Here is a 22,632-nt window from a genome sequence, read left to right on the forward strand (position 1 = left end):
GCTAATCGTTATTATGTAATCTAACCAATCTTATTTTAGTGCTTAAATTCAATGAAAATGATATTGGAAGATTGAAATTAACGTGCAAGTATCAGTATTTTAATTATATAATGCTCAAATATTCTCTCTTTTTTAATTGAATTTCACCGATTATCAATGCTAAGTATGCTATTGGGTAATTAGTGACTATTCACTGATTCACAGATTTAGAGGGCAAATAATATTATATTTAAACATAATAAACAATCTACGCTATAAATAATTATAATTATAATAATTGTTAATAATTAATTAAATGTATTTTGTAGTATATTTTTATAAATAATAAATAGTATATCCATTTATATCTAAATAGTATACAAATACTATTGAATATATATATATATTATATATACATATATATATATGTATGTTTGCACTTTTAACCTTACACAATTGCAGTCATTTCATGTTTATTAAAGCGATTGGCTTACTATAAAATGATTATATATTTTAATTCGCGCGTAGATATAAATGCATCGACCTCTATCATGTCGATATAACAAAAGTGATAACGATTTTGAATGTTCCAATATCTTCGTCTTGCGTTACTCTGACAGATTTGTATTATTTATGTGTAATTTTTTTTTAATAATGAATAAAATGATAATTGATCCAGCAAAATCAATTCCTGCATTTTACGCTGGACAAAGTATACTTTTGACAGGTCCAACAGGATTTCTGGGTAAAGTGTTTATCGAAAAGATATTACGATCTTGTCCAGATGTTCATGAAATATTTCTATTAATGCGTTCGAAAACAGGATCAAATATTAACGAAAGGCTCGAGAAAATATTAAACTTACCGGTAAGTTGGATATACAAAGAGAAATTTTTGAAAAATTTTTTTAAGGTATTTAAGGCATTTTAAGATAAAAAAATTTTTATTACATTTATATAAATGTTTAGTACACAAAATTTCTTTCTAAATGCTATTGCAACGTTATCATCGAAAATAATTATTCTTCAACAGAATATTTGTAAATTTTTCAAATGGTAAATATAATAAAATATTGGAATGCATTAGTTAAGAATTAAACATTCTATTTTTTAAAGGAAATTTAATAAAAATATGTTAGAAGAATGTATAACACAGAATTTATGAATTATAGCGATCTTCTATTTTAGTTATTTGAAAAATTACGCAAAGAGCGACCTTCGAATTTTGAGAAATTAATTCCAATTTCTGGTGATGTCAGTGAGAAAGGATTGGGTTTGTCGGCTACGGACAGGCAAATGCTGGTTGAAAGAGTGACCATAATAATTCATGCAGCCGCGAGTGTGAAATTCAATAACAGTTTAAAGTATGCCATGTTTGCCAATACCAGAGCAACAAGAGACATCTGTATTTTAGCACAAAGTATGAAGAATTTAATCGTAAGTCAAAGAGCAACTAAGATTATGTATTTAAATAAGCATTTTCTCTCACACAATTTATATAATAATTTTTATTTTAATTTAAATGTTCTTCAAAAACACAAATTATGTAAAATTTGAGTATGATTTTTTTTATTGGTTCAAATGTTACTTAATTTTTTGTTTGTCTTAATTGTAACTATAATTACTTTTACAAAGTATAACTTTTCCAAACCTGATTGTATACATATGATGATATACATACGTACAGCCCTAATATATTTTTGGAAGAATATTTATCCTAATGCTTAATGTTTTAAAATTGACAATATAAATTTTGGTATCACTATTATAAGAACTAAAAAAGATTTTTAAAGAAGTGTAATTTCTTAATTAATTGCTTTCATATATTAAAGGCATTAGTATACGTTAGTACAGCATTTGCACATGTGAATGAACCATTCATAGATGAAAAAATATACTTGCCAATAGCTGATTGGCAAAAGATAATTGAAATAGTCGAAACTTTGGATGAGCATACTTTAAACATTTTTACTGCTAAGTAAGTTACAAACGAAAATCGATTATGCATTTATATACATATATGCTAAAATCTTTCGCTTTATTTATAAGATATTAATCATATTCAAATTTTTAAGTCTATATGCACTTAAAATTATGTAGGTGTTTGGACTATGCACCCAATACGTATATTTTTTCAAAAAACTTAGCGGAAAAGATAATACAAGATTATTCTTCTTCCTTCCCTTGTGCGATTGTAAGACCTTCCATTGGTATGTAGCCTTTCTTCTAGTATTAAAAACATTTCTAATAGGCTTAATGCGTATGGTGCGTGTGTGTGTGCGTGTGTGTGTGTGTGTGTGTGTGTGTGTGTTAAATATCTATATTTTCACTATTTGAATAAAATAAAATACGTGCACTGACAGAGCGCGTAATTTCTTTTTGCAAATAATAATTATACCATTAAAAGTATATATATATATATATAGGAAAAAAGAATAAATGTGTATATTTTTATATTTTAATATGGTTTAGAAGCAGATTTATTTTAATTTTTATATTTATGGAATGTAATTAATTAAATGGATCTTTAAAATATGTTTTCATTATAAATCAACATTTGGGTGATGTTTATTAGCACTTGAGAAATTCAACAGACAAAAATTAAATATATTTTATAAAGCTTTATAACATTTTTACGTAATTTTGATTAATAATTTATATACAAGAAATAATTGAATATTATTAGAGTCAAATACCAAGAGAGCTGGTGACAAATAACATGTTTGCTAAATGATAATGTGTAATTATAATAATAATTTAATAATTGTATCTCATATCCTAGTAATACCAACATTCCAAGAACCTATCCCAGGATGGTTAGATAACGTTTATGGTCCAATAGGACTTTTTGTTGGCGGCGGAAAAGGGCTACTACGAGTAGCATGTTTGAATAAAACTGTTAATGAAGATGTAGTACCAGTAGACATTGTCATCAAGGCTATAATAGTCGTAACTTGGAAGGTAGGATTAACTACGTACGATCACAGGTATATAATATGCTTGCATTTTTAACTATATTAGATTATAAATGCACTAGAAAACTTTTTTCTTTATTTGGAAATATATGAATCCATGTTTACAATAGTAATCGACTGCATTAATTCTGTTACATCTCGAAAGACTATTATATGATTGCTATATTTTCTCTAGTTTCATCAAAGAGATTATATTTGAAAGAGTTAAAAACTAATTCTCGAATAAATTTATCTACATCTTCTCCTTGTGTAAAATAAAATTAACAATTTTTAAATAATTTATTAATAGCTTTTTTTAAATATTTACGTTTTCGGATAGTTAATACGTTGTCGAACGTTTTTGTATTAAATGATTGATACTTTTTAATAATATGTTGCGTTTTATATAATTAAAAATATCATAAGAAATAAATTATTTTTCTAAAATTTAATGCAAATCTTATAAACTTTATGCAAATTTGAAGTCTATTATTATTTATCTTCTAATTAATTTATAATTTTATTTATTATTAGCATTACAGATTCCTTTACATTACAGACACCTTTAGTTGTAAATTGCACAAGTCAAAAATACATAACATATCAAGATTGTATAAAGATGATGTTTAATATTGTACATGAGATACCTTTAGAAGGAACTGTTTGGACACCTCATACAATATTAACCGATAATTTTGTTCTATTCTACATACTAACAATATTATTGCACATTCTACCAACTATATTAATAGACCTGATTTTAATATTCGCTGGACGCCGACCTATGTAAGTCTTAAATTAAATATTAAACTAGTTCAATAGGTTTTCTTTATCTCCATTTTTACCATTTAGAAGGAAAGTCAATAAGGCCACTTTTTAATACGAGAGACCGAGGACAAAAGTAACATTTTGACTTTGAAGTATTATAATTGTTAAAATATAATATTTACATTAAAAAAATATGTATCTTTAGATATAGAATTATTTAGATACAAAATTTTCTTTGGTTTCATTTTTTTATGTAACTAAAAAAAAGTTTTGTTTAAAGACTGAGAAATTTTGTTACAACCGTCCCAATTGTAACAGTAGAGGGAAATAATTGTACATTTGCCAGAAATACATAACACAACTACATAATAAGTCGTACTCTTTCTTGCAGTTACACGAATAGATAACTGGATACTCTTATAACCTCTTTAAATGTCTGTTTGTATAAAGACATTTCTTTTATATAATTTTTCTCTTATCTGTCTTGCGTTTTTTATGAACAGCATTCTTTGAAGAAGAATACAAATAACATTGTACAAAATAATATTAAAATAAAATTAATAAGTTCGGAGACAATTGTAACGTTACAAACTGTACTCCAGACATCGATGTTACTATTGTCCCCTAATGGTATTTTATGATTTATAGTAAATTTTTTAAATGAAAACCTAAATAAAAATCAACTCAAATGTGTAAAGCATCAAGGCAGATAATTATTAAAACGTATTAAGATAATATATTATACCTTCATCATAAAAAAAAAATATTTTAGATTTTGTGCACGCAATATAACCTTGATGAAAAAAATAATTTCTGCTCTTGAACTCGTGCACGTTCCGCAATAATCAACATGTAACAAACGATTCAATGCTAATTTGACTACAAAATTTTACTATGCAGTCGCATACACGTATCTATTATAGTTTAAGAAATATTAACGATGTTACTATTGTCTCCTTTTTATTTTTGTTCCTGGTCGATTCCCCTACGACTAGGATTTTTAAAAAAATTTTCTTGCATGATCATTAGGAATATCAAAAATAACTATTAGAGAGGAATGAAACTTGATACATAAAGTCATAATTAATTATTATTAATCTAAGTATAGTATAATATAACTGTTACCTAACCAGTAACCGTCGAATTCTGATCATCAGAAGATGCTTAAAAGTCACGATCGCAGTGTTTAATATATACAAAAAACTTTAAAATTAAAAAATAAAATAAATAATCTAATTATAATACAAATTGAAAAAAGATAAAGTAAGAAAAATATTAAAGTAATAATCACAAACTTGACAGTGCGGAGACTTCAGTCTGCAAGCAACCAACAGTGATCATCTATTTTTTGTAGCTATATGTCAGGAATAATAAAAAAATAATTTTTTTTTGAATAATAAAAAAATAATTTTTTCATTATGAGTTCTATTCATCTTTATCAGAATGATACACGTAATCTAAACTGACATTAATATAACGGCACAGCAGTTGTATAATGAGAAAAAATATATTTTATTATATAATTCACTTATTAGTCATGAAAAGGATTTAGATACCATAGCCCTACATCTAGACTATCCAGACAACAAAAAGTGTCTAAAATCAGGTCATAAATCATTTTTTGCGCCTAAAAGACGATTTAAAGACTTATATTATAATTTCAGACTTTGTGTTTGGAAATTAATTATGGATTGAATTTTTCTTACTTAATGGTTATTTTTAACGTTTCTGGTAATGAATCTAATAAAGAAATGTTTAACATTTCTATTTTTACCATTATAATTATACGATACGAAAAAATTGTTTTCTAAGAATCCTAAACGAGCTAAAAAATGATCTTATTATATCTTCCTCCTTTGTATGAAACAATTTACGTAAATATTTTTTCTCTTTATCTACTATTTAGATTTATTATTATACACACTTAAAGATAACAATTACATAAAATGATTATGTATCTATAAAAAAAAATTTACTTATTCTTTTCAAATTTCTTTTTTCTTCTCTAATTTATATTTTTGGATTCTTAATCCACAGATTGAGATATATAGCTGTATTAAAGCTGTATTAACTAAACCGTATCTTGTTAATAAGTAAAGTGTAAATTAGGTTAGTACAACTCCAGAGAAGAGTATATGTGGCCAATCGTGCTGTGAGTTACTTTTCATTCCATGAATGGAAATACAGCAATGTCAATAGGTTGACTCTGACATCTTTAATACCACATGACAATCTTGATCCGTTTTCTTTTGACTGTTCCAATCTTGATATTAAAACGTATTGCAAGTAAGTGTGTATTACATTTTTAATTTCAAATAAATAATATTTACAATAAAGACAATTTAAAGCCAAAAAATATTTATTTTACGATATGAAGAAATAGTGCCATTGGTGCCAAAAAGTTTCTTCTTCACGAAGACATGAGTCGATTAGATGCAGTCAAAGCACATAATAAAAGGTAAAAATGATTCATAATTCAGAAAATAACGATTCTAATTATGTATAAAAAATAGGTATATGATTAATATTTTCATTCTTAGTAATTTTATCTCAATTAAATATGTCAAAAATTTCAAAATCTTAATTACAAATTTAATATTATACTTGTTATCTGAATGATAGGGTAAGATATTTTTAATAATTATTTATAAAAATATTGAACATAAATTATTTACTGTTTCCAATATATCCTGTATAACACAAATAATTTAAAATTATCAAAGAAAAAGGAAAAATGATATAAAAATTTTAATACATATTAAATAATAAGAGTTTATATCAAGAGATATAATATAATCAAAATTTGAAAATGTATATTAATAGCATTTATTCTATGTTCTAGAGTGTATCTGCTTGTCAGAATGGTAAAAACTATTATTTTTATTGGAATACTGTGGATAATATATAAGTGGATCTTCTCCGGTACGTTATAAAAGTACTAACTTAAATTTATCCATACTTATCAAATTATATTTTATGATGAATAAATATATGTTATGCACAAAAAAATTAATTTTTTAATTGAAAAGTGTTTCTTTTTGGAGATACTTACTGTATTTTCAAAATGAGACTATTTATTATTTAAATTTTTTTATGTACATTTATACAATACAAAAAGTATTTACAAAAAATAACAAAATTTACATAAAAATAAAATTTTATGGATTTTTAATGTTTATACAAAAGGCAACTTATAGTTATGTGCAATGTTTACTTTCTTTAATATATGTATAATATAATGTTGTAATTATTTATAAAAAAAATTAAGTTTACAATATATGGAAATCGATGTATAAATATGAATAAATTAATGTATAATTTATAATTCAATTTCCAATCCGCTTTTCCTCAATTTACAATCGCCCAGTAAATGAGAATGGATTGAAATGGATTCGGATTTTCAAAAATATACATTCGCGAACGTTAAAATGAATCTAAATGCATTTTTATTTGTAGGAATTGTATGAAGTATATTTCTACGCCTTTCAATCTAAAAATAGTATTAGCTTCTCTTATGTCTCTTGTAAATACTTCTTAGTTCAAAATTCTATAATAAATAGAATAGCAGTTTTTCAATTCAATTTGAATCCAGTTAAACCTAATTGAATCTAATTAAATATAATTAAATCCACAAAAAAATTTTTTTTTAAATACATATTTGTATAGATAAAATTGTAATCTATTTTAATTTATTCCTGTTAACTGGGAAAAATTTTAATTTATTATATCTGATTTATTATATATTTAATTAATATTTAGATTTCAGAATTATCAGACAATAACATTATATCGCTCCATTACTTCAAAAGTGACACAACTTAAACACATGATTTGTTAATTATTATCACATATGAATTGGACAATATTACCTTATCAATAATCAAAAATGTATGTACTAACTTAATTTTATAAAAAATTGTCAAAATTATTACATTTCATAAGATAAAGATTTTAATGAAAAAACATTGATTATATAAAAACAATCATTTAATTCAATTTAAAAAATGTCGAAGACATTTATATGACCTTAAAAAATCGACTTGCTAATTTTCCTTTTGCAACAATGAAAATTTATGATAGTAAATGATATTAATTGTAAAACTTATAATCATAATATAATAACAAAACATACATATACTAATAACTAATACGAATAAAAATATGTTAATTGCAAAACATAAATTGAAGTATCGTTAATTTTATTTCAATGTCTTCATTATTTCATTATTATTATTTGTTAACATATGTAACACAAAAACGATGCAAATTCGACCAGGGAACTTTTGCGTTTTATAGCTTGGATAATGTTAACGCGTCAGCGTGGCAGTACTATAACTTTCAAGTCTCATAACTTGGAAAATATTTGATAAAAATAAACTTTATTATGTTTTTGTAATAACACGTTATAGCTTTGTTATAAAAAAAAATAAATTTCGTGCGATCAATAAAATTTGCTTGATGTATGAAAAAGTTTACTTCTGCTCCTGCTTGTGTTGACGTTATGAAAGGATCGGCAAACAAATAACCAATGTCGATCTATCTAGAGAATTTTGCCTTGTGACTATTTACATTAGGAATATTGATAATATTAATATGGTACTTTCGTCTCTATTATTGAGACATAATATCGCATCAACTTTGACTTTTATTTTATTTTGCTGTGAAATAGAGAGAGAGAGAGAGAGAGAGAGAGAGAGAGAGAGAGAGAGATGATTCTTTTTCAGGTAATGAATATATTATATCTCATCTGGCATAAAGAGCTAATATATACATATTTATCGCGTCGTTAAAACTCAACAAACATTAATTGAAAAATAATTTTTTAATTACAATTAAAATAATAAAATGGTAAAAAACAATAAAACAACTAAACATAATTTGAAAACAAACTTGTAAATGTAACTAACAATAAAATTAATTTGATTTTCATCTATAATATAAATAGTGATCTGCAATATAGATAGCGCAATATCTCGTTTTTAATACGATAAAGATATAGAGATCTAACAAGAATTGAATATACTCTTATCATTATATTATATTAACTCATGTAAAGTTAATATATAATGATAATAATATTCTTGAACACTTTACACAGCAAATTTTTCTAGTCTTATATGTTAAATTGCATATATTAAGAACTTAATATATGCAATATATTAAGAACTAATTCTTTCTATAAAAGATTGCAATAGTGTTGTAGATAACTTATTACATGCAAATAATTGCACGTTACTCGTATTGCACATTAGAAACATATACAATTTTACTTGCAAACTGTACTTTATTTCATAAAGATACATTCTTGTAAATATAATTATGTAATCTACATTAATGTACAATGTACGTATAATGTTTAACATTAAATTCTAAATTATCCGTTATTTAATGATACAATAAGAGATGTCTGTAAAGGAACACATCTTTTGGCTGAAAGATTATTTTCCTTTGATATTTCTTAAATTGTGCATATATTTATTTTGACTGCCATAAATTACAGTTCGTTATACAAGTATAATGGATAAATCAACTTTTTTATAAATATATTATTATTTATAATGTATAAAAGTAGATCCATCTATATATAATCCAAAGTATACCGATAGAGATAATAGTTTTTATCACTCTAATAAGTAGATACAATCTAGAAAATAGAATAAGTATGATTAGTATACACATCTTAGTTATTTTTCAAATATTTCTTAAACGTAGGTATATAAATTCTATCTTATTATTTAATATGTACTAGAGTTATTATATCGACGACTTTTTTTTCCTAAATATTTTCTATTCACGTCATACAAAATATATTAACAACAACAATTTATGATTAATATTTCTACGAATAGTTATTAAATATATTATTAAACTTATTATTATATTAGGTGTTGGAATTAATTCGTAGCGTTTTTTAATGAAAGAATGTTATTTATTTCACATGAGCATTAAAAAATACATTAATGAAAGTACTTCCCATCACTTGTAAAACGCTACGAATTAATTCCAACACCTAATATATATTGAGATGTTATTCAGATAATAAATATATTATAATCAAGATTTTAATGCTTTTGACATAAATATCTCATTGTGAGAAGTAATTGCCAAGAAAAAACAAATTTGTAAGTAGAAATCTTATTTCTATTCTTTTCACTTGTTATTGTAAATTTTGAAAAGTAATTGGATTTCTAACTGTTATTGTTTTTACACATTCTATTGTTATTATATCTTATCTAATAAAGGCCAAAAATTTTTTCAAAATATAATACAAATGTAAAAATGTATAAACATTAATAAGTACTATTTATAATGTATTCTATACCTTTTATTACGTGTTTTGACTGCATCCAATTGAAGGAGATTTACATCTTCGTGAAGAAGAAATTTTTTCACATCTATGATACCATTTCTTCATATTGTAAAATAAATGTTTATTAGTTTTAAATTGTTTTTATTCTAAACATTATTTAGAGAATAGTAAATATAATATATTTACAAACTTATATTTAACTTACTTCATATAAATTTTGCGATCGGCATCGGCATAAAGTTCAAAAGAAAATTCCTTCCGATTTTCAGATGGTATTAAAGATATTAGAGACAATCCATTCACATCGCTGTATTTCCAATTATGGAATGAAAAATAACTCACAGCACAATTGGCCACATATATTCTTCTTAACAGTTGTAATAACCTAATTTACATGTTATTCGTTAACACCAAATTGTTAAGTTATAATATTTCATTACAACAATATAACTTTTCATAATAAGTATTACAAATACTCCAAATTCACAAAGGTAGTAACCCAAGAAATACATTTTTGTTCAAAATACATTTAATAAATGTTAGAAATAGTGTATCTAATAAACATGTAAACAGAAAAATAAACGTTTAACTAAATATATAATAAACGTTATAGAAATAACATTTATAAAACGTTTGTAATGTCTACTAATATTTTTTTTTATTAATTTCAAATACCGTTTTTATATGATACATTTTAACAGTTCAAGTATATTTAACGTTAATAACATCTATTTATTAGGTGTTGGAATTAATTCGTAGCGTTTTACAAGTGATGGGAAGTACTTTCATTAATGTATTTTTTAATGCTCATGTGAAATAAATAACATTCTTTCATTAAAAACGCTACGAATTAATTCCAACACCTAATAATTTTGTCTATCTGTCTTTTTAATGTATAAAAATGTTCTGGCTAAACATTTTTTAAACGAAAATTGTTTACTTGGGAAAAAGAACTTTTTAAAATGCATTCTTTACAGATGTGTTATTATATAAAAATTTTTTCTATGAACAAGAAAAAGATTAAATTCCACAAAACAGAATATAACATGTATATAACTATGTGTGTGTGTGTGTGTGCGTGTGTGTGTGTGTGTGTGTGTGTGTGTGTGTGTGTGTGTGTGTGTGTGTGCAATTTACACACATATATAACTATTGTATAACTTTACGTATAACATTGTTACATAATGTATGTTACATAATTGTTATACTTAATCTATATTTGCTAGAAATAGTTAATTAGATAAAAAGAAAGAATATAATGTGATAATTAAATTGTAATAAGATACTTTTCACTAAAGAAAATATACCTAATATTTTAATATGTAGAATATATAAATTTTAATTTAATGAAATACATGCAGAAATAGTTTGCCTTTACAAAATTAGTTTAATATTTAATTTAAGGCTTACATAGGTCGACGTCCAGAAAATTTTAAAACCAGATCTATTAATATAGCTGGCAGAATATGCAATAATATTGTCAATATATAGAATTGAACAAAATTATCAATCAATATCGTATGAGGTGTCCAAATAATTCTTTCAAAAGGTACATCTTTCCTTGTGATATCGTATAACATATGTATATCTCGTTCATACGTATTGGATTGTTGATTTGTACAATTCAAAACAAAAGATGAGGAATCTGCTATAGAGCTAAATAATAAACAAAACAATAAACAAAACAATAAATTAATTCATATAACTAAGGGCTGATTGTTCCATCTTCAGATAAACTATGTGGTAATTTACCTATTAGATAAACAAAACAAATGTAAGAGCATAAGAGAGTAAGAGAGTAAGATAATGAACTGAAGTTTATCGAAAAATGAAACAATCCAGCCTAAATAACATAAATAATAATTAATTAATATTTACACAAACTTTCTAGAAATTTTTTTATATTAAATTCATAAAATAAGATAAACTTTTAACTGTATAATTTATAAATAATATTAATACGTTCCATGTCGCATGGATTACAAATAATTCATGCTTGATTCTTTCCATTTAACCCTTTACGATCACACTTCAAGAAAGACACGATAGTTATTCTGGATTAAAATTTCTAAAGTGTTACCAAAGTGTTATCAATAATATTGGTTCCATTGACTTCAAAAAATTACAGTATATAATTTCATCCTTTAAGAAAATGAGACAATGGCGTTGTCGTGAAAAATTTAATTTTAACACTAAAAGAAATCGTAAACGTTAACTTCGAAAAAAATGTATATTTTTACTTAAATTTATTTATTTTACTAAAAAAATCATAACTTTTTAAATTTATAATATTTTTAAATGCAGTATTAGCCTACTCTTATAAGATGATGTACTTAAAAAAAAAATAGTATCCAAACTCATATAACTTAACACGCGTTTGAAAAAAGGTGGGTTTATTTTGAAGGTAGAAGATGATCGTTTTTTAGTTGTAAAAGAGATGTTAAATTCTAACTATTTATTATTGATTTAAGTTATTATTAATATAAAAATTGGTATTATTATTATTATTATTATTATTATTATTATTATTATTATTATTAATACTGAAGACAAATATAACCAAAAAACGTAAAATACAAAAAATATATAAAAAATGTTACTCTTCGCCACAACATTCTCAATACACAAATAGTCTGCTTTTTAAATCTGAATCAGTGGATAATCACTAATTCAGATATGCCACTATTAATTAATGAATAAAATATAATATCCCCAATCTATAGCGAATCTTGCTTCAGTATACATATTTAGATACTTAATTTTACAACAGCTAGAAAGAATCATTAATAATTTTACTAAAAAATAAACACTGATATTTAAAATGCGATTGAACATTTAATTGAAAAAATTTAAATAGATTGGAAATTTGATTTTACAATAAATACAATATTATTAAACGTTAATATGTAAACATTATATCTTTGAACAATTATATACTGTAAATATTACATAAGACAGATATGTCTACACAAATCAATTAAGCATTTCTCTTTAGATTTAACAAAATAGATTAAATAAAATATATAATTGTCATACTGTAAACATGAATTGAATTATTTCCAGTAAAAAAAGAAAGCTTCCATGATTATAATTTAATATAATTATAAATACTCGCATATGTAAATTGATCATCATACGTGTTTAATCCCAGTTTCCAAATAAGGACTAGTGTAGCTTTGATGGCAATGTCTACTGGTATTATATCTTCTCTAGAAGTTTTATTTAGGTAGGCCACTCGTAATATTCCTTTTCCACCACCAAGGAAAAGGCCTATTGGACCATAAACGTTATCTATCCATCCTGGAATAGGCTCGCTCAGCGATGGCCCTACTAAAATACGAAATACATTTGTAAATTAAATTATTAATGTGTTAGATTACTAATAATTTTTTTAAAAAATAAGTATCTAAATGATTCAAAGAATTAAAAATTAAAGAAGTTGTATTAATAAATAAGGTAATTAAATAAAAAAGGTAATTAACAAATCAAAATGATGCTAGTGTCAATTAAGACAATTGTATTGATAAATTATAAATATTGTCAAAACGTTTCAGTTTACATTAAACCATTTTCAGAGGAATATGACTAATTTGCAATAAAAACATTTATATGTAATCGCTGGTGAATCGCTACAATGAATTGCTCGATCCTATAGTTAACTACTTTATTGCAAATTAAACGTAATAATTTTTATATCGCAATTTCTTTTTTTGTTCTTTTTTTATAGATTTGAAAATCAATTTCTAAAATTAAAGTATTAAAAAAACTACGTACCAATAGATGGCCTCACAATCGCACAAGGCAAGGAGGAAGAATATTCTTGTATTATACTCTCCGCTAAGTTCTTCGAAAAAATATATGTATTGGGAACATATTGTAAACATCTGTACATAATTTTAGATAGACATAAAATTAAAAATTTGCAACATTATAAATAAAGCACAAAATAAATAATAAAATATTTTAAAAATAAATAATAAAATATTTTTAAAAAATTGTTTAAAAAATGTTTTAGTATATGTATATATCTATTTACATAAAATTTACAAGCATAATTTTTGTTTTGTGACTTACTTAAGCATAAAAACGTCCAAAGTATGCTCATCCAATGTCTCGGCTATTTCAATCATCTTCCGCCAATCAGCTATTGGTGGATACACTTTTTCTTCTATGAATGTTTTATTTAAATGTGCAAATGCTGTACTAATGTATACTAATGCCTTTAACAGATAAAAGCAATTAGTTATATTATTAAAAATATTTTTCTAAAATTATCTTCAAGAATTAAGAAAGTTTTTTGTAATAATTATTAGTTAATTAATTTATATTATCGACTTTAGATCATTATTTTGATTATGCAAATATTTTTATAAATTTAATTTAATTTAATTTAATTTCTATAAATTTATTATATTGCAACTGTTATTAAGCTTGAAAATTATACTATAACACATATTTAAAAAAAACTTGTAATTGAAATATCAATTATCATATAAAATGTACTAACAATAAATAATAGAATGAATTATTTAAATATACTGTCTCAGAAATTTTTTTTAACTTACTTTTAAATTCTTCATACTTTGAGCTAAAATACAGATGTCTCTTGTTGCTCTGACATTAGTACATATGGCATATGCTAAACTATTATTAAATCTCACATTCGCCGCTGCATGAATTATTATAGTTACTCTTTCAACCAGCATTTGTCTGTCCGCGATAAACTTAATTCTTTCTTACTAACATCGCCAGAAATTGGAACTAGTTTCTCAAAACTCGAAAAATGCTCTTCGCGCAATTTGTCATATAACTGCAATAAAATAATATTATATTATAATTTACAAAAAAATCTTTCTTATAATAAAAGATTTGAAACCATTTGTAATAAATTTGTATTATAATAAAGAAATAGCATTTAATAGCATTTAAATCAATACTCTGTTTTAAATGCATTACAAAATCTTTTATTATATACTATTTACAAAATCTTCATGTTAAAAATAACTTTCCTTACTAATAAAATTACAATAATATTTACAAAATATGTTTCACCGCAGACATTAAATGTAATATTATTATAACATCTTAAAAATTAAAAAAAAATGCATTGTTACAAAAAGTTTCTCTTTTTATATTTAACTTACTGGTAACTTTAATGATTTCTCGAGTCTTTCCTTAACAGTTAATTCTTTTTTGGAACGTATCAGCAGAAATATTTCACGAACATCTGGACAAGATCGTAATATTTTTTCAATTAACATTTTTCCCAGAAATCCTCTTGCACCCGTTAAAAATATACTTTGTCCTGCATAAAATGCAGGAATCGTTTTAGATGAATCAACTGTCATCTTAATTATTATTTTTAAAACAGTGGTAATATTAACCAGAACACTTAGCAATGTCAAATGAAGGTATTGAAACACTCGGAACTGTTATCACTTTTGTTATGTGGACTTACAGAAAGAGAGGTATCTAGAGTTTGAATAAATGTGTCTATTTACTGACGGATTGAAATATAATCATTTAATTTAAATTTTAATCATTTTATAGTCTGTGTGTGAATCAAATTTTCGCCCACATGATGCATAGAATATGGAATCCGGATTTGAATATTGACTAAAGCAATAATTTTCGCAATAAATTATTCGCAGGTTGAAGATTCTTATTAATATAAATTATTAATATTCTTACAATGCTTATACAAAAATTATTAAATTGTGTCTTAAGACCGAAAAATTTGTCAAATGTACATAAATTTATACAGAAATAATAAATAATACTTGTAACAGTAATTGTATAATTATAACAGTAATAAAAATTGGGCAGAAATGATACAATAATAAGCATAAGTTAAGTTACTCATGCAGTGTTTAAAATAATAATCGTTCTTTTTGGTAATATATATTGACTTAATTATAGTATTATTGTCCGAGCAACGAAATTAGAATTTTTTGATAACACAAGTGTATGTAGTCATTTTCAATATATTTTTGCTTGCACAAATCCGTTTACCAAATTTAGCTGTCACATCACAATTTTGAGAAAAATAGCGTTAATGAGGCTAAAAAATAATAATTAAAAATTTTTATAATGTTGGCAACAAATATTTTTGTTTTCAAAATATTGCAAAATGAAAATAACTTTTTTTCCATGTAATAAGCATATAGAAAAAACATTTTATTTCTGTGTTATTAAAGTAAGTGATTATATATACTTACATAACATAATCAGATCATATTAAGCAAAAATGATAAAATATAATGACAGATAAATTATAATCTTCAATAATACAAGATTATAATTTTTCCATCATATCATATTTTGTCAATTTTATATTGCTTTTTGATTCAATAATGAAAATAAGTTGAGCATGTTATTAACTTATTTAAAAGTACTTAAAATTAAATCACTTTTCTAACAAGAACAATTATAAATTATGAGAAATAAAAAAATATTAATATTCTTGAGACTTAATATTCTTGTTTCCACGGGTGCTTTCTATATAAAGATTATACGTTTCTATATAAAGATCAAGCTACTCCTTGCCCTGATGAAATGGACTGCAAGATTCATGAAACATTAATATTTCAAGAATGGATCTGGACACGAAAGAAACCCGCGAAACGCATAAACTTTATTAAAAAATATTAAAATTTATATAAATCTTTTAAGATTTTTTAAGTATTGGAGAATACTATAGTTCGTAATTGCTAAACATTCTCTCTAAATCTCTCACTATACATGTGTATATACAGGGTTGGCCATATTCGACGGAAAGATGTTTTTTTTTCAATCATGGGAAACGTCGTTACTTGATCTAACATCTCTTTCCCATGATTGAAAAAAAAACATCTTTCCGTCGAATATGGCCAACCCTGTACATTAAAATATCTTTATTAATTAATTTCTTATTAATAATTGTAAAAATTGCAAAACGAAAGAGAATTCTTATTTGTTTAACCTCAAACTTCTATTAAATAATTATTTTTAATTATTAATTGCTAAAAAGATTACAACAAGAAAGTAAAGAATTTTTTTATTCAATTTAATTAGATCGCTTCATCTGCCCACGAAAGGTGCTACAGTTATTATCAGATATTAGGGATGTTCCGATATAATCGATATTTTGAACTATCATATCATTACTCCTTTTGATATTTAATATTTGCATCGAAACTTTTAGTTTCCGCATCATAGCATATCGGATCTGGAACGTAGATATCAATTGAGTCGATAAAAAAGTTATATTTTCAAAATTTAACCGCATAAACGTAACAAGGATAGTCAATTCGGGAACAATTTACGACATTGCGATCAACATCATGATATAATAAAATTAAAAGAAATTTTACGTTTAACATTATCTTTATTAGTTGATAGACTTATACGTATTGTATAAAATGACAAATATATGTATTGTATAAAATATATAAATGCATAATTTTTTATTCTCATCAATTTGTTTCTCATTCCCATTTTATATATAAATTTACATTTTATATATAAATTTATAAAATATTTATAATTTTATTGATAAATAGTGATAAATTAGTATAGATAAATTAGTGAATTTACCTAGTAATTAAAAAAAAAGTTTTTTTAATCAAAGTTTGTGTTCTCCGCACGTCTCTATATAATAAAATATGCAAAAAAATAATAATATTTCCAAATATCGAATCATTTCCAATCAATATATTGCTGTATCGATATTGCATATTTCGATTCATATTAATAAGAAATATCGATAATCTATACTTCTCCGCACATCCCTATTAGATATTATGATTATTATTAGGCGGTGTGTCGAAAAGCTTGGAACATTTTATGTATTAAATAACCATAAAAAAGAGTTATATTGAAAGAAGTCTAATCATATACATGTAAACCGCTTTAATTTCTTTATCACAAAGATATACAGGGTGCGTCTATTCTCGGTCTGAAGCGTTCGCACGCACGCTATAATGTAGCGCTGTTCATACCGACGAATGCTGCCTCAATAGCGATCCTTAATAACGTTACATTGGGATGCCGAGACTTTTTTTGTGGCTCTTTCAACTACGTTTCATACGTAGTAGTCCAAGGGATTTAAATCTGGGCTGTTGAGAGGCCAGAATGGGAACCGAAGTGAGCAACTCGGCTTGTCTTGACAGTCTCACAGAGCATCTGTCGTATCTTTAATGTGTATGATTTGTATCGAAGGTCCTCCTCGGCAATTCGACGTATTGTTGACTCGCTTACATCAACAATCGATGCTAATTTTTATTGCAACAATTGCCTTGGATCATCAGTGCTTGAGCTCTTTCAACGATTGCGGGGGTCCTCGCGGTACTTTCGAATGACTCTTCCTCGCTGGCATACTGGAACCTTCGTTGGATTGTTCTAAAGTCGTTTATTTTGCCACAACATTATAAACGGTTGATTTCGGGTATTCAAAAAACCGAATTATTTTCGTTGCTGAGCGCCCAGCCTTCGATCATCACGGCTCTTCGATTATATTCCGCACTTGGTTTCAACATCGCGCCATTTTGAGAATATGTGTATATGACTGTTTACTAGAAGCATCAGACTTTCTCGGACGCCAACCTCTGGCGGAGGCACGATATAGCGGAAAATTTAAATTGAAATTTGTCCAGATTTTGGTGACGCACCCTGTATACAATAATTTGCAACAATTTTTCCAAAAATAACGCATTAATAAAAATTGCTCTCTAACATTTAAAAGAAAAATTACTTACCTGTGAAAAATTACTTACCCATCTTAAAAAATGTATAATGTAAGGTGGAAGAATATTTCTGTGTTATACTCTGTTAAATTTTTTGAAAAAATGTAATGTGTGTAGGAAGTATAATTTGTTTATAATGTTAAATGCATATAGAATTCAAAATTCATATATGACTGAAAGTGTAATGTAAATAGAGAAAAATAGTTGTTCGACATCTACGTAAAAATTTAAAAAAATTTAAAATTTTTAAATTGAGATGAATTAAATAGCATGTCATATTTGGTTTCTTTTTATTATAATACTTATATAGTTGTTCAAAAAATGTATTTATCCAGTAACGAAATTTATAAATAAAATTATATTAACCAATTTATAAATAAAATACAGAACTTATAAAGCTAAAATAAAATTAATTGCTTAAGTCAACAATTTTTAACGCATATATTATTTTATATTGTCCCATTTCATTATGAGTATATATTTAATGTGTAAACTATGGTTACACTTGATACAGAAAATATTAGGTATAGTAAAAAGAAATCCATTATTTTTCCAATAGATGGCTTTAGTAATCTGTATCACGCTTTAGTAATCTGTAGACGAGATACAGATTACTAAAGCCATCGATTGGAAAAATAATGGATTTCTTTTTACTACACCTATTATATACGGAGAGATACAAAAAATAAATGATAAATGATTACTTTTAGTGCAGTAAAATGAGAATAGGTAGAAATTTGCGTCTGACTTTCAATAAATATCTTGTATTACAAAAACATTAAAATGTTTTTAAATTATTAAAAAATTACTTTTACATTACAAAAACCATTAATGACACATGCGAGTTAATGATGTTTGAACATTGCCACTGAGATATAAAGTATGGACAACAAAGTATAATTATTTATAAATTAATTGGTTGTATCGATCTAAATATTCTGAAATACTCTAAACAATCAATAACGACTGGCACTCCCTAGCTCAAGATACCACAATTTTATTTCTAATACGAAAATGACAATAATTTCGCAGTCTAAGACTGAAAGAAAAAATACGCGCGCGTGCATGTAATTATATTTTTCCAATAACATAACTGTTTTATAAATATATTTTTATAAATATAGATTGTTTATCAAGTATTGAATGTATAAATTTTGGAATCTAAATAAATAAAATTACAATTAAAAATTTGAGAAGTGAATTTAAATTTAAAATTAAACTGAATAACATATACATACATTTGTAATCATACTGAATAATGCATTTGAAATCAAACCGAATAATGCATTCTTAATACATGAATAATTGGAGGAAATGATAAACAAAAATAATAAATAGTTTAACCCTTACTCAGCGAAAAATGACTCATCAAATTGATGTCAAATTGACATCGAGTCGAAATTCCATCGAAATATTGTTCGAAATTTGAAGCTCATTTCGATGTCTGTACTTCATAAAAATAATAAACATTCTTTAAAAAAAAAATGAATATATTCATCATCAGACTTTTAAACAAGCAAATGTGTAATATTTATTAGGACATCGATATTTTATCATTTTGATATCGATTCGAAGTTATTTCGATTTCCGAAAGCAAAATTTTTAAAAATAAAATTGTTATTATTGTATATTAATTATTATCTTTTATTATTAAGAGGAAGATTTTCTTTCATCTTAATAATAAAATATAACAGTTAATGTATAATAATAATAATAATTTTATTTTAAACATTTCTTGTTTTATATACAAATAATGAATATAACAAATAATTAAAATAAATATAAAGTAATTAAAGCAAGAAAATAATTATCGTTATAACACGTACATATAAATTCTTATATGTTTATTATCTATATAAATTAATGTATAAAATTAATCAAATGATAAAGTCTTTACATTATCCGCGGCCGCTAATACAATACAATTTTTCATTCATAAATTTCATTTTATATAATGGTTAAAAGTGTCATGTGTATATAAAAAGTAAAACTCAAACTATTGTAACTTCGAATTGATATCGAAATGATGAAATCGATGATTGGCACGATTACGATAACTTTGGCCCTCAAAATAAAAATGATTTTCAAAAGCATTTTTAAAACACAAAAAAATAGTAAAAAAAAGTTCCAATCAATAGATATCAAAATAATTAACAATTACAAACTTAAAAAAAATCGTCGCCTCGTAGCAGGGAGGAAGATGGAATGGAAGTCGCTTCGCGTGGAAAGTCGTGCAAAAATTGAATTATAATTATCAAATTAAATATTAATTATAGAATTTTTTTACTATTTTTCCTGTGTTCCTTACTAAAAATGTTTTCAAAAATAATTTTTATTTTGAGAGGCTAAAGTTATCGTAATCGTGATGATTTAACAGAAAAGTTTAATTATAACAAAAAATTTTTATAATCTATCGTAAATTCGTAACAGAGCGAATCTCTAGTATAATTGATCATTTCCATTCGATATCTTCTTTTGATAATATTGAGTTATAAACAAATGGAGATCAATGACAAATAAATCGCCTTAGCTTAATTAACAAATACTAACGTAATTTTGTTTCCATCTAACTTCCTTAAATATTAATAATATTATAATAATTTATCAGCAGAGGCACGAAATTAAGAATAGTCCCTGTAGAAGGTATAGCATTGGCGATGACTTGATTGCAAGGGTACGCTTAGTTCATTAGGCGTTAGTATATTAGGCTAGTTCTAAAGATTTTATAGGTTCAAATCTCATCGGCAATGCGTTTTCAAAAATTAATTGCAATTAATAATATACATAAAATATACGCGAAATAGCGAAGACAGCTGATTAAAGTAGACAAATAATCATAAAAAAATCATTATTTTTCGTTAAAATATTATATTATTGTATTGTTTACAGGATCGAAAATTTCGAATCAAGTACCATAAATTTATCGAAATAAGTGAATATTTCGATCAATTTTCGAAACATGTTTTCGATGTCGATTCAACATCATTGAGTTATTTCTCGCTGGGTTACAAAGGCTGTGGGACGTTTTGTCCTCAATCTTTTTAATTTTTCTTTGATATTTAATCATCAATATGTACATATTGATATAATTTATACTTTTGAAAACTAATTGATCGAAATCTATGTCATTTATACATCTTGTATAAAAAATATTTTTTAAAATGTTTGAACCACAAATGTATAATTTATCAGACATGATCATATTATATAAAATGATTTCAATATGCAAATAGACTTTAAAACGACTAAATAGTATCTACGCTGTTATTTCGCAAGTCTATTTAATTTATAATGTAAGTATAATATATAATTAAGTATTAATTATAATTAAGTATTAATTTTTAATAGCTAAATATATTATGTTAATCATTATACTTATTTTATTTGCCACTTCCAAATTTTTTGCAATCTCAATGCATGGGCTATATTAATTGTATAGAAAAAAAGAACTGTTGAAATATACAGGTAAAGGCTTAGGTCTTTATTGTAGGGATATACAATTTGTTTCTTAGTATTGTGTTCAAGTTATCTTCAGTAACAATAATGTTACCACGCTGACATATGCGCGATTTAGGTAGCAATAAACAGAAAACAAAAACAGCCAAAATGGTTTATGTATCCAGTCGTAAAATAAATTCGGGTTCAACATATCCTCCCGAGACTCAGCGTATTTATACATCATATTTTTGTCTTTGCACGATTAACAGACGATTTATTTCCTACGCTCAAGCTGTATAAAAATTTAAATGATTTGCAATATGAAACTGCCACATTTTTCTTAACAATAGTGACAGGTAACAGTAAAGATATGCAAACATAACTTTTGCAATTGACACCTTAGAAATTGTAAAATTTACACGTTTTATGTAAATATTCTTTATATTTTCATCTCTATGCTG

At 24.8% G+C, this 22,632-nt stretch overlaps 2 protein-coding genes across 2 annotated transcripts; one reads left to right on the top strand and one right to left on the bottom strand.

Moving 5' to 3' along the window:
- Window positions 1-453: 453 nt before the first annotated feature.
- LOC105147980 (fatty acyl-CoA reductase 1) lies at window positions 454-8,818 on the top strand. Its single transcript, XM_011059381.2, has 9 exons — window positions 454-846; window positions 1,167-1,415; window positions 1,811-1,956; window positions 2,079-2,188; window positions 2,761-2,965; window positions 3,467-3,718; window positions 5,810-5,986; window positions 6,078-6,158; window positions 6,543-8,818. The coding sequence occupies exons 1-9, from the start codon at window positions 514-516 to the stop codon at window positions 6,631-6,633; spliced, it is 1,644 nt and encodes a 547-aa protein (XP_011057683.2). The 5' UTR covers window positions 454-513; the 3' UTR covers window positions 6,634-8,818.
- Window positions 8,819-8,920: 102 nt separating this feature from the next.
- LOC105148085 (fatty acyl-CoA reductase 1) lies at window positions 8,921-15,358 on the bottom strand. The gene is given in 10 exon segments (XM_087403672.1): window positions 8,921-9,344; window positions 10,023-10,109; window positions 10,216-10,395; window positions 11,421-11,677; window positions 13,102-13,340; window positions 13,785-13,894; window positions 14,085-14,230; window positions 14,576-14,730; window positions 14,733-14,829; window positions 15,155-15,358. Coding segments are annotated over 10 exon segments (1,566 nt in total). The 3' UTR covers window positions 8,921-9,253.
- Between the last annotated feature and the right edge of the window lie 7,274 nt (window positions 15,359-22,632).

Source organism: Acromyrmex echinatior, chromosome 2 (genome assembly GCF_024713525.1).
Source record: "Acromyrmex echinatior isolate Ae372 chromosome 2, ASM2471352v2, whole genome shotgun sequence".
Classification (NCBI taxonomy): Eukaryota; Metazoa; Arthropoda; class Insecta; order Hymenoptera; family Formicidae; genus Acromyrmex; species Acromyrmex echinatior.

What these genes read in the sequence shown, in the direction of transcription:
- LOC105147980 (XM_011059381.2), top strand. Translation starts at nt 514, where the DNA reads ATGCATCGACCTCTATCATGTCGATATAACAAAAGTGATAACGATTTT. An exon ending in TTCGCTGGACGCCGACCTAT is followed by an intron (nt 3,719 to 5,809) that starts GTAAGTCTTAAA and finishes AGTGTAAATTAG; the next exon opens with GTTAGTACAACTCCAGAGAA. An exon ending in GTCAAAGCACATAATAAAAG is followed by an intron (nt 6,159 to 6,542) that starts GTAAAAATGATT and finishes TCTATGTTCTAG; the next exon opens with AGTGTATCTGCTTGTCAGAA.